The following is a 17957-nucleotide window of genomic DNA, read 5'->3' on the forward strand; positions in this document are numbered from 1 at the left end:
CGGATAGCTGCCGTGCCAGTGCAGGGGGTGGTGCGCATGCACAGTCATGTGGACTGCACATGCACATCCGCCATAGCCGGGGAGGGTTGTGGCGGATCCCTCTGCCGGCTAATAGTGCTCGGTGTAGCCCATCGGCTACAGCAACTAACGCCATCTACCTCCCAACACTACTTCCCATCACAACATCACTGCACTTCATCTCCACATGGAATTAGCATGGCCGGCGGTTCTAATCCTGACAGTGGCAGCCCAGCAGGGGTGAAAATCCTGATCGCTCACTAAAGTAAGTATCGCTAACCTAACCCCCCCCACCCCTAACCCTAAGTCTCCCTTAGGGGTGCCTAACCCTCCCTTAGGGGTGCCTATCCCTAACCTCCCCGCCAAGTGCCTAAACCTAACCCCCCCTTCCACGCAGCCTAACCCTAAATCTCCCGGGGGAGACTACAAGTAAGCTGTAAACAAAGAATGCGATTGAGATCCTGCTGTACCATTGTTGGCCAGTGAGAGTATTTAGTTTGGTAGTTTTGTTTCTATGCACCCTGACAAAAATGTTAATCTTGCACCTGCCCCTTCCTATCTCATTCAAATATTGCGCATTTGCCATTGTTTCAGACATCCAAAAATCAAACATGCTGTCTATATATATTTATATAAATATATTTACAATCACAAATGAGCACTCTCCTTTAATAGTGAAAAATCTTCTTTTACTCTTCAATCGTTACCACCCAAACATAAAGTATTCACAGCATATTATCAGCCAGAATGCCTTATTCAATTCAACTTCATAGTTTACCAGTCGACATTTCGGTCATTTGTATGACCATTCTCAAGACAGAACAGCATAAACAAGATGAAGTGTACTTGTTTGGCATTAACGCTGTTAATATGCATTGTGGATACTTCATGTTTCTGTCGTAACGATTTACGATTAAGGGGCTTATGTATCAAGCTGTTTGACATATAAAAATATTTTATGTATTGCTCCTATTTCACAGTACTAATTAGCGCTGCAGATCGCAGTCCCCATTATTATCAATGGGGACTACGATCTGACCCCTATATACTAAACTCCAAAAAGTGAAGCTTTTCTGAGTTTGGCCACAGTAGTTTACACCATCTTTAGATAATGTGAAAACTACTGTAAGCCTATGGGGGCTCCAGGTGCAGGAGAGAGATCTTTCGATCTCTCCCACGCAGCCCCCGGCCAGTTCCGGAAGCTGATGCTGTGCGCATGTGCAGCTTCAGCTTCCCTCTGTGAAAGACTTCTCCGAAATGCCAGGGTTCCCCGTAGCACATAGCCAGGATATTTTTATTTAAAATGAAAATATCCCCTGTGAGTTAGGTACATAATAATCGTGGCTGGTCCACGATTATTAGTACATAGACCCCTAAAAGAAGATTTTTTATTATTAAAGGAGTGTACTCCTTTGTGATTGTATAAAGATTGGGACACATGGTGGATTTGTGACTCTCAAACTCTTGAAGCACCCCTGAGTGTTGCAGTATAATTATATGTGAGTTCTGGCTACTTCAAGTCAGGGCCGAAACTAGGATTTTTGTCAGCTAGGGCAAGACAGTAATTTGGGCGCCCCCCTACGTAATTCCCCCTGCAGCAGTCCCCCTTATAGTAATGCCCCCTTCAGCAGTGCACCTATAGTAATGCCCCTTGAGGTAATGCCCTTCTAGTAGTGCCCATATAGTAATGCCCCCATAGTAATGCCCCTGTAGTGCCCATATAGTAATGTCCCCTAGTAATGTCCCCGTAGTACCCATATAGTAATGCCCACTAGTAATGCCCCTGTAGTGCCCATATAGTAATGCCCCTGTAGTGCCCATATAGTAATGCCCCCTAGTAATGCCCCTGTAGTGCCCATATAGTAATGCCCCTGCAGTCCCCATATAGTAATGCCCCCTAGTAATGTCCCTGTACTGCCCATATGGTAATTCCCCCTAGTAATGCCCCTGTAGTGCCCATATATTAATGCCCCCTAGTAATGCTCCTGTAGTGCCCATATAGTAATCACCCCTAGTAATGCCACTGTAGTGCCCATATGGTAATGCCCCTGTAGTGCCCATATAGTAATGCCCCCTAGTAATGCCCATGTAGTGCCGCTTCCAAAAAACAATACTTACCTTAAACCCTGCTCCTGTGTCCGCCGCTGCCTGGCCCGCCCGGCTGCTCCACGGAACTATGGGAAAGACATCATGACATTTCTCCTATAGTGCCCAGGCCGTGGGAAGAGCCGGAAGTTGGAGTTCAGGAGATAACTCCAGCCTCCGGCTACCGTGGCGCTACAGGGAAGGAGCCGGGCACCCACTGGTAATAACATCTCAGCGGGCGTCCGGCTTGGAGCCTCCCTGTGGTGCCAGGCTGGAGGACACTGGCGCCGGGGGCAGCGGCATACCTGCACCTCCAGCCCCCCCTAGTTGCGGCACTGTTCAAGTATATACACAGTATATATATTTGTATTACATACATACACACACAGTGTTTTATAGATATATATCTACACAGAATTGTTTGTATATATATATATATATATATATACATACATACATACACACACACACAGAGTGTGTATATATATATATATATATATATATATACATACATACACAGTGTATATATACGCACACAGTGTGTGTATATATATATATATATGTATATATATATATACACACGCACATGTGTGTGTGTGTATGTGTGTGTGTATATATATATATATATTACACATTTGTGAAAGTATACTCAAAATTTATATATAATTATTAAACTTTTATAAGTAACTCAGCTTGCCCTACATTATGTACAATTGATACTAGTATAACTATAAAGCAGCAGCCTAGCCAGCAGTACTTACAAGCACCTTACCTCAGGACTGCTGCTGCCAGGCCGGCTTCACGGAGCTGCAGTGCTGAGCCTGCCTTTGCTGGAGGACAAAGTCGGGGCCGGCCGCCGGAATACTTCAGGGTGCGGTGGTGGCAGGCGGCACTTATATGATATCACACGAAGTGACGTCACGTGATGCGAAGACGGATATGCCGCCGGGTCACTGTGCATTAGCAGCGCTGGGAGGGCTAGTAAAGCCCTCCATTCGATGTCATGATATGTATGCTTTTGAACCACCGGCGCCGCAGGCAAGTGGGAGGGGTGGGTGGGGGGCTGCGCGGCCGGGGGGACGGGGCCTCGGACAGCCACTGCACTGGCAAGCTGCTATAGAAGGAAAAAAATCCTGACTACAGCAGCACACACAGCTGCTTCTGTGGGCCTATTCTGATGGTGGGCCTGGACCCCACCATTAATCCAGCCCTGAGTCCAGCCCAGTCGTCTTAGCATCAGCAAGGATTTTTAATGAACCCTCCCCTCAAAGGAGTAAACCCCAGTGCAGTACAAAAGGAAATTACAGTAACTTTTTCTAGTTCATGAATCTTCAGCTAGAGAGAAGGATTTGCTTCAATTAAAATGTCACATATTTATTCAGGAACTGCAACAGTATTTAAAGGAGTGATTTGTGCATCGCTTATGACTGGCCAGTGAAGATTCACAGGATTACACTGTGGGGCATAGTATATATATAGATTTCATGAACTCTTGTTGATATCTGTTCTTAGCTAAAGTATTTATATTATTTGAAGTATTGCATAATTACATGAAATGGTCATGATATGAAACTGTGCTATAGTGAGTAAATTGTTGATACTAACTATACGCTGAAGGTTCCTGATTTTGTGAAGAGATCCAGTTAAATAAAATAGCATGCTGTTTTATCCTTTGTGTCATTTACTGTGTTGAGACTTGGGGAACTCTCTGATGTGAGTGTAGAAGATATCAGGTATGTCTCAGACAGAGCCCATCACACTAGAGTGCCATAAGGTGCTAACACCAAATCCCAGATCACATAAATATGATAAAATAATCCCTTTTTTATATTCAACAAGAAAATCCTTTTATCAAATGCTCATATACTCTTAAATTTCGGGTGGCTGTTAGTCTGGTTTGGCTGTTCTCCAAGCAGTCAAAAAATGAGAAATTAGTAAGATAAAAACGCCTTCTAATGTTTTATATCCACATGTGAAACATGAAATAAATCCAATCATAAGCTAGCATACCAAATATGAATCAATTATAGCTTATTGTTATATCCGTCACTCATTTCATGTTCATTTCTCTTCCAATGAGACCTTTCGTTCAGAATTTTCCAAACACACAACATCTATCTCCGTACATTAAAACATATATTCAATGGCTTAGCTGATCAAAGTATAGAGGTCCATAACATGCCCTAACATATTTCGTCCACTTTTATATATTCCAGACTTTCTCATGGGATAAATTCAGTTATCCCTTGAGGTAGTCCGGAATATATGAAAGCAGGCAAATTGTGTTGAAACATGTTATGGATCTCTACTCTTTGATCAGATAAGTGTGTTATGTTTTATTAAAATTTTGTGGAAACGTATCACACTATTGTCTCTCATCTCCATCCAAGATATTGAAAACAAGAATTTATGATTAGAAAATTAGGAATGAAAAATCTCATTGGCACTTCTGTTTGGAGACACGACTTTGAAATTAACAAGAGAGGAACAAAGAATATAACAGATAAGCTACAATTAATAAATTTTTGTTATGCAAGCTTATTATTGGATATATTTAATATCACACATGTGGATATAAATCATTAGAAGTGTTCGAATATTCTTTAATTTATATATATATATCTCCAAACATTCCTGATATCCCATTTGTGCCTCAATCCACCAATACAATGTCAAAACCACACAATATGCACATTTATCATTATACCACATTTATTTTATGTAGCACAGGCCGCTTCTGACTGCTATAAATCATGTCTGTTGCTGAGTAGCTAGTTGAAAGTAAATAAAAGCCATTTACATAAGTAGGACCACTGAGTAAGAGTGTTAAAAGAAGAGTGTTAAATAAGTGTGTTATTTATTTGCAGGCGTACATGAGAATTTCAAGTCTTTTCTATCCACTTCATATAAGCATGGTGGGAAAACCTTCTCTATTCATTATGGCACTGGACAACTTGTTGGTGTTACCGGCAAAGATACTCTGCAGGTAATTTCACGTGAGAGCGATAAATGCTTAAGGTTCATTTACTAAGAACATATTTACCTTTGTGAACAGAAGGAAATGATAAATGTTGGCCATACTTTCATTGATATAAACTGTCCCCATATGTATCATATAAGGGAGTCTCTTCCCTGATGCTCTTATATGGAGCTGGGAGCCAGACCACGCCATGATCTTAAGGCGCACATCCATTACCCGATTAAACAGAGCGATTGAACGATAACGACATCGTTATCGTTCAGTCGTTTGTTAATCGGGCACAAATCGGGCTGGTCGTTTTTGACATCTATCATTGCCCGAACATGCTGGTCAATCTGCCGATAACAACAGATTGGCCATGTTCGGGGATGAGGGAGGGTGCCTACGCTGAATGATAGATTGGCCATGTTCGGGGATGAGGGAGGGTGCCTACGCTGAATGACAGATTGGCCATGTTCAGGGATGAGGGAGGGTGCCTACGCTGAATGACAGATTGGCCATGTTCGGGGATGAGGGAGGGTGCCTACACTGAATGACAGATTGGCCATGTTCGGGAATGATGGTGGGTGCCTACACTGAGTGACTGATCGTTCAGTGTAGGCACAGCACAGACTGTGAAACGACTGCACGATTACAATGTCGTAATCGTGCAGTCGTTTCACAGTCTACTAGTGGATGTACACTGTTAGAGCACTCAAATAGTCTACAGACTAGACTGTTTGAACAGTCTAGTCTAGAACATAGGGCCTGATTCAGAGCCGCTCGTAAGCGGCCGCTCGTTCGCTCCGAGCGATGTTCGCACATCTGCGCATGCATATGGGTCGTAATGCGCATGCGCCAACCAGTCAGTGCAGTCGGAAATCATGTGCTCGCAAAATAGCGAATGCCTGCTAATTTGAGTGACAGGATGAGGCGTTTGTGGGTGGTAACAGGGGAAGGTGCTTGAAAACGGGGGGTGGAGATCCGAACGCAGGCGTGCCAAACGGTCAAAACGGGCGTTTTAAGGGTGTGCATAATTAACAAAGCAGCGTCATCGACCACGTCACTTGGTTGTCTTTTAGCCTGAACTGCTCACATGATTGCGGTAGGAAAATGCTACCACAAGAATAGCGAGCGGTTCATAAGCCTTTCGATGTACTCGATTAATCAAATAAATAGCGGAGATGACGTATGATGCGAATGGCCAAGGGGCGTCTTTACAAAATAGCGAGCGCATGTTTCAGACGCTCGCTCAAACATAGAGGCGTCAACAGACCGCAAAGAGCGAGCGCTCTATTTAAATATCCGGCCCCATTTTCTGAAAGAGCGAGCGCAAATAGCGTCCGGCTCTGAATCAGGCCCATAATTCCATATAGGTCTAAAATGAATAGAGGGATTGTAATACATACCAAAGCTGTTGTGTTGTAATAGCAAAGTGGCATAACACAGCTTCCAGTCTCAGTTAAGAAGCCCAAATCTTGTGGGGAGAACTCCCTATGTCCTATGCAGGGGCAGTTTATAATTAAAATAAATGAGGAATACACTGACATCTATTGTTTGAATGGTGCATTTGCAGGATGCATGGCTAAAACAGTAACATAGATACAGTTAAAACAGTAACATAAATACAGTTAGCGAGTAGATACAGCCAGAATGTCTTTCACTATAGAAATCACAGACCTACTGTATATGATAAATGTGACCATCAAATTGACTAAATAGCAGGGCATACCTAAAAAAGGAGATGGGGGACACAGACAATGTCATCAGGGTAAAATGCTATTGTACAACAAAATTTGTATATAGCCTAAATAATTGATAGTTCATTGCAAAAGAAAAAAAAGTAAATTATGAACCAGCTCCTTATAGCCAATAAATACATTACTCCAATTAGTACAGCCAATTTATTATTTCACAGTTTAACTAAAATCATTCACTGGGCGGTATGCATCACACATAACAGTTTGAAGGATGCATCCCGCCAATGATCACATGCATAGCACCGTTTATTAACGCTGTATGCATGAAGTTTTGGGGTTAAAACAGCAAATGACAGCTTTTGAAAACAGAACTGTCCTTTGCAGTGTAAGGCCCTCCGGGTTTATGACCTGAGAGTCCTGCTGCACATGCACGGAAGACAGCCAGCGGGTATGCGCGAGACGTGGGTGACACTGGGAAGGATCCTATTGGATCCCTGTCGGGAAAGACTCTGATAATAGGTCCATACACTTGGATTAGGCAACACCTTCTATTGATGGCATTGCCTATCGAGATCAAGCTTAGAAAAGTTTAGCTTTCCGAAGCCTTATGCGTATGGGGAATGCAGTCAAACCTCCGAAAACATCATTTTCAGAGGTTTGACCACATTCTTGAGGACAGTGCATCCTGCTCTTTATCTTTGAAATTTTTACTTCATATGGCAATACAAGACAAAAGTTTGGAAACCCATGTCTTAAAGCATACCCTCTTAGGTGGCGATTCATTTCTCTGACATGTGACGCCAGATGTTCGGCTGCACACATCACGGTAGAATATGGTGCCCCAACGTCACCATTTTTTTTTTTAATCAGTGATGTTAATGACTGACTGTGACATGCCTTTGCCCAGCTGTTCCAGTAGGCACTTCATGTGTTAAGGAGACAGCAGTGGGCTGCTAAGTATCTTTAAAATCAAAAAGAGAGTTCAGCATCTGGCAAATGGTTTTTTAAATATAAAAGGTGCAGATTTCATTCTGAGACTGCAGACTGAATGCCTTATACTGGTCATTAAATTCCTTATGATACATGAATTAGGCTTTAAGGAGTTTATTTATCATGCTAAAAAAAATATAGTCCAAACCCCAGAAAATGTCTATTTATGTAGGTTTGCCAAATTTTTTAGTGTATGGGCTATTTATCAAAGACGTGCCTCATCAGATATCAGAGATATCTGCTTTGTTCCTCCCATTGAGTAAAGCAAAAGCAGTCCCCATAGCTGTCTACAGGGAATGCATAAAGGCCCCCTTAGCTTGGCTTTACTAGCTAATGCCATTTTAAGATGGGGTCAGCAATTGTAGTATATGGGCTAAATTATCGCAAATATTTTCAGAGAGTATCTTCAGATACTTAATCAGAGAGGGATGGTTCGGAAAGAACCCACTTGCACTTTTGGGGCCCGATAGCCACCTATGTGCATTAAGGGGTCTATGTACTAATAATTACGGTACTGCCGCGATTATTATGTACCTAACTCGCTGGGGATATTTTCATTTTTAATAACAATATCCCGGCTCGCAGGGGCGGTAACAGCTGTCCCCGCGAGTTATATCCCCAGCATTTAGGGGAAGTCTTTCACAGAAGTGAGAGACTTCTCCGGGGGAAGCTGACACTGTGCATGCACACAGTATCAGCTTCCGGAACTTGCCAGGGGCTGCGCGGGAGAGATCTCCTGCACCTGGGCCCCCCTTAGGCTTACAGTAGTTTACACCATCTGAAGATAGTGTAACCTACCGGTGCTAAACTCCGAAAAGCTTCACTTTTTGGAGTTTAATACATAGGGGTCAGATCATAGTTCCCGTTGATAATAATGGGGACTGCGATCTGCTGTGCTAATTAGCACTATGACAGAGATTTCTATGAAATCTGCATTGATAAAATTAGATAGAACCTGCAATTTCTGCATAATTTTATGTAATAAAACGGATTGATAAATAGGCTCCTATGTCTGGCAAGTCCATATCCGGAAGTGATCACGTAAATGATTTGCCAACACAGGCTTTTTTTGCTGGGTAAAACCCCCCTGGGTGTGCTGTGGAGGGTATTGTCTCTGCCTGGATCAACTTTTTGGTGCCTTGTGCCATGGAGAGCATTGGCGCCCCCTCCCCCCTATTTTTTAAATAGGGAAATAAGATAGTGCAGCTGAAAAAGGGCCATGGCCTCATGGGGAAGGGCCAGGGAGGAGATAGGGGAGGCCAGGAGATGCTGGGGATAAATTAAGAGGAAGCTACAAGAGAGAATGATAATAAACAGGAAAATTGACAGGCCCAAACAGCGCCCTCTGCCCTGCGGTGCCCTGTGCCATGGTACTGGTCGCACTACTCTAGTTACGGCCCTGTCTCATGGTGCATACACACGGTTAGATATGTCAGATGAACGATTGAATGATTTTTCCAATGATTTGAACGATTTTACAAACGATTTGAACGATTGAACGATTTTAGACTGTAATAAAATGAATGAAATCAACCAAATCTGACTGCAAACACGTCAGATATCGTTATCTGATGAATGGGAACGCGCATTGTTCATCGTTGCAGCCTCACATGTCAGATTTTCTTTCAGATATGAACGATTTTTAAAATCGTTGTCGTTCAAATTTGAAAGTAAATCTGACCGTGTGTATGCACCATTACATTGCTAGTTACCAAAGATAAGAATATATTTCACAGTTGTTTTTTCAATTATTCACATGTATTTATGTGTATTTTATATATCTACTTCACACTGACAATTTGTTTGTGCTCCTCGGTCCCCATACAGATCAGTAACCTGACCATTGTTGGACAGGATTTCGGTCAGTCAGTCATGGAGCCTGGGCGGACATTTGTTCTGGCACAGTTTGATGGGGTTTTGGGCCTTGGATACCCCTCACTGGCTGTTGGTAATGCAGTTCCTGTATTTGACCAAATACTGAAGCAAAATCTAGTGGACGAGCCAATATTCTCCTTCCATTTAAACAAGTTGGTATTTAACACCCTTTACAGATAAAATATATGTTACTTAAGACTACAGAGTGGGAAAGCATTGTATTATTTCCTTGTGCTAACATCACATTGTATTCTCTCACAGAGATGACGATTTTCAATATGGAGGAGAACTGATATTAGGGGGGATAGATGAATCCCTGTACAAGGGTCCAATTCACTGGATTCCACTCACTGAGAAGGCTTACTGGCAAATAAGACTGGATAAGTAAGTGTCTTTACAAGCACCCAATGTATTGCATTTGGTAGCTATTTGGATTTGTGACACAGCAATAAAACATAAGTAATAATTTTTGGACATTTTTAGCATGTCAAATAAAAACACACAGACTATTACTACAATACAAATAGTCAGGTTTAGCAGATACAATAGAATACACAGTTTTCAATATATTGATTTTAGAATAATGTTTGTGCAAATAAATAATGCTTATAGATGCTAAATGCACTGTAAATGTATATGTTCCTTTTTATGTTGTCATTGCAGCCACTTAAGCTGACTAAATTCTACATTGATTCTGTCTGCATTGTCTCAGCATGTTTCTCTTTCTCATGCAGTGTCAAAGTTAATGGGAAAATAGCATTTTGTCACAATGGTTGTGAGGCTATCATTGACTCAGGCACATCCCTCATTACTGGGCCTAGTGTTGACATTAAACAATTACAGGAACTCATTGGAGCTACACCCCAGTCATTTGGAGAGGTAAATAACATTTATGGCAAAAACATTCTAAATGTATAAATAGGTTTTACTGTTCATGTTTAATAAACCATCCAGCTTTTAGAGGCAATTTACCAAGAACGCTCCGCCAACATATTGCATCCGAATAGATGCTGTCCCAGCGAAGGCATAAAAATATAGTGATAGCATGACTAAATTACTGGAATGGACCTGGCTTGCGCTCCCGCGCATCATCTGGGATTTCGTCCATCGGACCTGCATGGGCAAGTGTGTATGCACTTGCGGCACCCTGTCGGGTGCCGTTGCTTACGAGGTTGGCACACTAGACATCGTCTAGTGTGTACGAGCCTTAAGAGCTTCCAGCTGTGCTCAAGTCGTCGGCCATAATGTGCTTCTAGGGGCTGCAGCCTGTACAGGCCTAGAAGCTGTTTTACTGCAGCTGTTTACATGCACAAACTGAGTGACTCGGTGATTCAGGGCAAGGTATGCTAATGCTGACAAGGATATTTAACAAAGTAAAACTCAATTATATAACATATGGACAGTTATAAATACATTGATTTTTTTTCTATAATAGTGGCTTAAGGGGAGATGTACTAAGCCTTGGAGAGAGATAAAGTGCCACCCAATCAGCTCCCAACTGTCACTTTACAGGTTGTATTTGAAAAATGACAGTTAGGAGCTGATTGGTTAGTACTTTATCCCTCTCCACTTGCCGGCCATGTCAGAGTGCTAGGCTGCATGAGACTGGAGCGCAGAGCAGATCCCTTCCACAGTCAAGGAAGGGTGCATGGTTGCCGGCAGAAACGGTCACTGGTTAACAGTGAAGAGAGTGGACTGCCTGCATCCACTCTCTGCGTTTTAGCAGCCGAGTGTTTGTTACTGGGGGGGGGGGGGGGGGAGCTTCTGTAGCCAGAAAGTAGGGCAGTATGTGAGCTGGCTATCAGTCCAGCAAGCAAGTGGGGCAGTATGGGCAGCACTGCCATCTGTGTCTATATAGCAAGTGGGCAGAATCTGGTCAGTTTGAAGAAATATATTTTTGTCAAAAAAAGCAACTGAGCAGTATCTGGTCCACATAATGTGTAAGGGGCATTACTCTGTGGAATAATGTGTAAGGGGCATTACAGTGTAGCATAATGTGTAAGGGGCATTACTGCGTTGAATAATGTGTTGTACAGGGCACTACTACAGTGTGGCATAATGTGTGTAAGAGGTGATGTAGTCAGTAAATCCCGACACTGTATCCCGACAAGGGAGTTAAGATAGGCGTCAAAATACAGACGTCTATCTTAATCCCGAACACAGAAGGATGGCTGCCCGAAGGAGGTAAGTCCAGGACGTCCTTAGTGTTAGCCGCCGGGGGGGGGACGTCCTTAGTGTTAGCGGGGTTAGCGTTAGATTTTGAGAGGGGAGGTTAGGGTTAGGCACCCCTAGGGGGGAGGTTTAGGGTTAGGCACCACTTTGGGGGGTTAGGGTTAGGCACTAAGGGGGGAAGGTTAGGTTTAGGCACGGAGGGGGAAGGGTTAGGTTTAGGCACTAACGGGGAGGGTTAGTGTGCGTGGTGGGGAGGGTCAGGGGCTGGCTGGCAACTTTTAGCATGGGGGGCAAATGCATGCAGGCGGCCCTGGCAGAGGAGTAGCGTGTAGCCAGGGTGCCCGAAGAACGTGCGTGCTACGGCCCCCCCCACCCCCCCTCAAGTGTTCCAGGGAGGAGGCGGGTCCATATGGGATTAATGTAAAGTAAAAATAAATATTAGGGGCAGCCCCGTCATGATGCCCATATGCAGTGCCCCCCTGTGCCCCAGGAGAGGACCCCCTTATGCAGGCCTCCAGTAGTGCTCCCAGTAGTGATCCCCCTATGCAGTGCCCCTTATACAGTGCCCCCCGTAGTGGTCCCCCCTGTGCAGTGCCCCTTGTGCCCCCTGTAGTAAGCCCCTTATATAGTGCCCCCAGTAGTGGTACCCCCTATGCAGTGCCTCTTATATAGTGCCCCCAGTAGCAGTCCACCCCCCATGCAGTGCCCCCAATAGTGGTAACCCTTATGCAGTGCCCCTTAAATAGTGGCCCCAGTTGTAGTCTCCCCCCTATGCAGTACCCCCAGTATTGCCCTTTTTATAGAGCCCCCAGCAGTGGTCCCTCGATGCAGTGCCCCCAGTTGTAGTCCCCTCCCCCTATGTAATGCCCCTATTAGTAGTCCCCTCCCCCCTATGCAGTGCCTTAGTAGTTGTCCCTTCCCCTTGTAGTGACCCTAGTAGTAGTAGTCCCCCCCTAGTAGTGCCCCAGTAGTAGTCCCCTCTTGTAGTAGTAGTCCCCCCCGTTGTAGTGCCCCCAGTTGTAGTGCCCCCAGTTGTAGTCCCCCCAGTTGTAGTCCCCCCCTTGAAGTGCCCCCAGTAATAATCCTCAGTAGTGGTCTCCCCCTTGTAGTGCCCCCAGTAGTGATCTCCCTCTTGTAGTGCCCCCAGTAGTAGTCCCTCCCTCTTGTAGTGCCCCCAGTAGTGGTTCCCCCTTTGTAATGCCCCCAGTAGTAGTAGTCCCCCCCTTGTAGTGCCCCCAGTAGTAGTCCCCCCCTTGTATTGCCCCCGGTAGCAGTAGTCCCCCCCTTGCAGTGCTTCCAGTAGTGGTTCCCCCCTTGTAGTGCCCCCAGTAGTAGTAGTAGTCCCCCTTGTAGTGCCCCCAGTAGTAGTAGTCCCCCCCTTGTATTGCCCCCAGTAGTAGTAGTCCCCCCCTTGTATTGCTCCCAGTAGTAGTAGTCCCCCCCTTGTATTGCCCCCAGTAGTAGTAGTCCCCCCCTTGTATTGCTCCCAGTAGTAGTAGTCCCCCCCTTGCAGTGCCTCCAGTAGTGGTTCCCCCCTTGTAGTGCCCCCAGTAGTAGTAGTCCCCCCCTTTTAGTGCCCCCAGTAGTGGTCTCCCCCTTGTAGTGTCCGCCCCTCCCCCAGTAGACACACGTAATTAAAAAGAAACCCACTTACCTCAATCCCCGCTCCCGCTGTCGCTGTCCGCTCCTCCATCTGTCCTCTCCGGGCCGGGCCGCTCTGCATTATGGGAGAAGCGTCAAGACATCATGACGCCTCTTCCATTGCCCACTGCGGGAGCTGGAAGATGGAGCGGCTCCTGCAGTGGGCGCAGCAGCAGCTAATGAGAGTCTGACAGACTCTCATTGGCTGGTGATCAAAACAAAACACAGCTGCCGGTGCCGGCGGCTGTGTGTTTGTCACTTGTGTAGCGCTGACCGAGCTCCGGGCCTGATTCAGACCCGGTTGCGAGCGCTGAGCGCACGCAACCGGGACGATGGTGGCCCAGAGCACATGCGCACGACGGAGCCGGCTCCGTCGTGCGCATGCGCGAGACCCGGATAGCGACGGGCAATCCGTTGCTCCGGGTCTCGTACCAAAGGGGGCGTGCTGTCGATGTTGAGTGACAGCACGCCCCCTTTGGTGGGCGGGCCGGGGGAGTGACTGCCCAAACGGAGGCGTTCCCATGTGAATGCCTCCGTTTGGGGCCGGCCCCGCTGACATCACAAGTGATGTCAGTGGGAGAGATTTTGGCTCTGTTAGAGCCGAAATCTCTCTGGGGCTTGCGGCAAAGAGACCCTATCATAAGGGTCTTGTCGCAAGCCCGATGGTCGCGATGGTCTTGACCATCGCAACCATCTTCCTGGCTGCTCGCTATAGCTGTGGGTGGTTCTAAAAATAAAAAAAGACCGCCCTGATTCAGGGCGAGCGCTCTGTCAGAGCGACCGGCTCTGATTCAGGGCCTCCGTCGGTCAGCGCTACACACCTGGTGCAGTCTGTGTCACAGTGACACTGATGGCCCGCGGCCCGCATGACGCTGCGGACCTGGGGGGCACATGGCACCCTGCCCCTCTGGCTCAGCCTGCCACTGGGGAGGGTTAGGTTACAAGCAGGGAGGGTTAGGGGGACAAGGGGGGCATCCCAACAGCCGGCATTACATATCGATTCCGTATAAAAGTCCTACTGTGTGGCATAACGTGAATGGGCTCTGTGTGGCATAACGTGAATGCGCTCTGTGTGGCATAATGTACAAACTCCTGTGGTGCCGTATTAACAAACTGTGCTGTTCTTCCCAGTCCCTCTTAGAATGCTTGTGGTGCTGGGCATGAAGGATGGAGCATCAGTACACTGCAGCAGTGCATCCACTTTCTGCTGAACATGCCCCCTAGAGTGATGAACAGGGGACATATCACAAAGCCACTTCCCCTTTTCAGTAGCGACACCCTGTTTGATTTTTTTCCAATTTTGCAGGTTTTTTTGGAAGGGGGGGGCACTGAAGGGAACTTTCGCCCTGAGTTCCACAAGGTCTAGAACCGGCCCTGAATAGAAGTCATTCTGTTATTAGCTGCTAAGCTCTGGCATCATTGTAGCCCGTGGCGGCTCCTACCTTTATATGTGAGGGGGACTGCCCGTGTGCTGCCGAGTTTGTGTGCATGGTAGCAGGCCCTGCATCTTGCAGGGCCTGCTACCGGCGCATTCACACAAACGCCGGCTTCTATGAACTGCACCGACTGCTGCCCCCTTGAAGCCGGATATGGCTCACAGTAAGCCAGACGAGTGGTTTCCCATTGGAAGTGCTTTGTCTGCTAATTGTGGTCCAGCCTGGCAATTCCAGGGGGAGAAAACACCTCCACCTGGGGCTGCCTGTCTGGCTGTGATTAGCAGATAACGCTTCTAATAGGGAGCCAATGTCAGAATACTCTATCTCACTGGGGATTTTACGGGAAGTGAGGGACTACAGCCCATAGGTAAAATCCGCCATTGGTTGTAGCTTTGTCTCACTGATTTTGGGAGCTAGCATTTACTGAAAATATACTGAAAGCTGGGTGCAAAGGTCAGTGAAAGAGGCAACAGAGCCACCAGCAATTAACTGGTCAATGTGAAAATGGTAATATAAGAAATATGGAAATTAGAAACATGTTTTAAATGCAAAATAATGTGTTGGGTTGAGCATAAAGCATAAAAATATAAAACTCATCTATAACACCCACAAAGATTTATTGGCATGCTTGTCTCAAGTATACATCACTCAAGATCTTACATTCGTATTTTACAGTACACAGTAAACTGCAGGCAGACATCCAGTCTTCCAAGTGTCACTTTCACCATCAGCCAGAGAGACTACACAATAGCTCCTATGCAGTACGTGCTTATGGTATGTACCCATATAACGTGATCAGCATGATGTATTTTCAGTGATATTCTATAAACTAGAAAATGAACTATGTAGGGTACGCACATCAGCATAACTGCTTTTCCAATTGTTACAGGAACATATAGGAAAGTCACCCGTATGCCTGTCTGGGTTTCAGCCCATGGATTTGTCTACAAAATCTGGAAACCTCTGGATTTTGGGAGATATCTTTATGTCCAAGTTTTACAGTATATTTGACCGTGCACATGACAGAGTTGGACTGGCAAAATCCTGCAAAAAGAAACATGGATCTCCTGACTCAGAAACCTCAAAATCCTCAACCTCAAAATCCTCTACCCTATAAGTAATCCAACTAGAATTCTGGGATGGTATTATCTGAAATAGGAGAAGTCTCACACTACTTTCTTTATGGATTGGAAAATGTTATTGATGTAAATCTCTGTATTGAGGGCCTGATTCAGAGCCGCTTGTTCGCTCTGAGCGATGTTCGCACAACTGCGCATGCGTATGGGTTGTAATGCGCATGCGTAAACCAGTCATTGCGGTCGGAAATCGAGCGCTCGCAAAACAGCGAGGGGCTGCTAATTTGATTGACAGAATGTACCGTTTGTGGGTGGTAACAGGGGAAAGTGCTTGAAAACAGGGGAGTGAAGATCCGAACGCAGGCGTGCCTAATGGTAAAAAGAACGTTTCATGGGAGTGCATAATTAGTAAAGGAGCGTCATCGACCACGTCACTTGGTTGTCTTTTAGCCTGAACTGCTCGCAGTGATTGCGGTAGGATAAACCTACCTCAAGCACTGCGAACAGTTCAGATGCCTTTCGATGTACCCGATTAATCTAATAAATACCGGAGATGACGTGTGATGCGAACGGCAAAGGGGCGTCTTTACAACATAGCGAGCGCATTTTTCGTTCACTCGCTCAGACATAGAGGCGTCAACAAACCGCAATGAGCGAGCGCTCAATTTAAATAGCCGGCCCCTTTTTAGGAACGACCGTCCGCAAATAGCATCCGGCTCTGAATCAGGCCCTGAGTTCCTTGTCTTTGTGGAAAACAGAAAGAGCATATGACAAACATTGCATCTGTTTGCATCCACTATAGCTCATCTTACTGCTATATTTTACATGCTACAGGCCAGATCATATTTACACAATGACTATATATAATAAAGCTTCTACAAGTTCTCAAGCAAGCTGTCGGGCTGATTCTAATTGTAAATCCGCCTTTTGGACAGACCTGTCCTCTGACATTATAAACTTTAAATTGATCTTTTTGTTTTTTTATTTTTTCTGTCACTATTACAGTGGCTGACGACTACAGTCTATCTGACGATTAGTAAGTGCATATACAGTTACCAATCGTCGGCCCGATGTGTTGTGTCTGATGTCACAATTGGACGGGCATTTACATGTGCCCATGTAATTGTGATGTCAGTCACTGATGAAGTGTACGGGCATCCGCAGACATATTGGCCATCGGCTGTGCTGCACAGCCGACACGATATATCTGTGAACTACATAGTTCACAGACATATTGCTGGTACACAACCGCCTACGTGCCCGTGATACAATTGAACGGTCGATATATTGGCCATTGTGTACCCAGCATAAGGGGGTAAGGGGTGTCTCAAAGCTGCGTCCCCGCTGCAGACATCCCTCACACACCAGATGTGGTCTGGTTACCTAGGTGACAACCATCCAGTGTGTGAGGGACAACTGCAGCAAGGATGCAGCTTTGTGACGTAATCTCCCCCAGCACCGGCATCTGATCACTTTGCACATTGGTGAGTAGGTATTTATTCTGTGTTTTGTATTTATGCTGTTTGGTCCCTCAGGAAAATCTCCAGTAAAGGAAAGTGACACGTTAGCATAACAAATGACCGGTGGTTAATTTACTGAAATGGATACAGTCCTGCGAGTTCTGCCCGTCGTTCTTATTATGTTGTGGTGAGAGTTTGTTCTGCCTCTGGAGGGCACAGAAATAAGGCACATGATTTATTCATTTGTGGAGTGCCAGGCTATACTCTGCTGTACATAACTATATATAGGAGATGGGCACTTCAAAGGGTGTAGTAATAAAGCAATTCACAAGAAGAACACGACACTCCAGGATCAGATTCCAAACACCTAAATCATTTTTCAAAAACAGCCTTGGTTAGTACTTTATCTCTTTATCTCTCTCCAATGTTTAGTACATCTCCCCCCAAAGGTGTTTATTTAGCCATACAGCATATTTAATAATGTCATACATCTGTCAGCTTCAGACATTCGGGTCTTAAAGGCACAATACTGTTTACCAATTACT

General features: G+C 45.4%; 1 protein-coding gene across 1 annotated transcript in view; it reads left to right on the forward strand.

Annotated features, from left to right (window-relative positions):
- Positions 1–17957, forward strand: part of LOC148538650 (cathepsin E-like) — a 46751-nt gene extending 28794 nt beyond the window's left edge. The window contains exons 4-9 of the mRNA XM_088452464.1: positions 4971–5089; positions 9580–9779; positions 9889–10011; positions 10362–10506; positions 15552–15650; positions 15766–17957. Of these exons, the coding sequence (XP_088308590.1) occupies positions 4971–5089; positions 9580–9779; positions 9889–10011; positions 10362–10506; positions 15552–15650; positions 15766–15993 (914 nt within the window). The 3' untranslated portion in view covers positions 15994–17957. The remainder of the gene's footprint in view (positions 1–4970; positions 5090–9579; positions 9780–9888; positions 10012–10361; positions 10507–15551; positions 15651–15765) is intronic.

Source organism: Taudactylus pleione, unplaced genomic scaffold, assembly GCF_031769625.1.
Source record: "Taudactylus pleione unplaced genomic scaffold, aTauple2 ptg000038l, whole genome shotgun sequence".
In the NCBI taxonomy this organism is placed as follows: domain Eukaryota; kingdom Metazoa; phylum Chordata; class Amphibia; order Anura; family Myobatrachidae; genus Taudactylus; species Taudactylus pleione.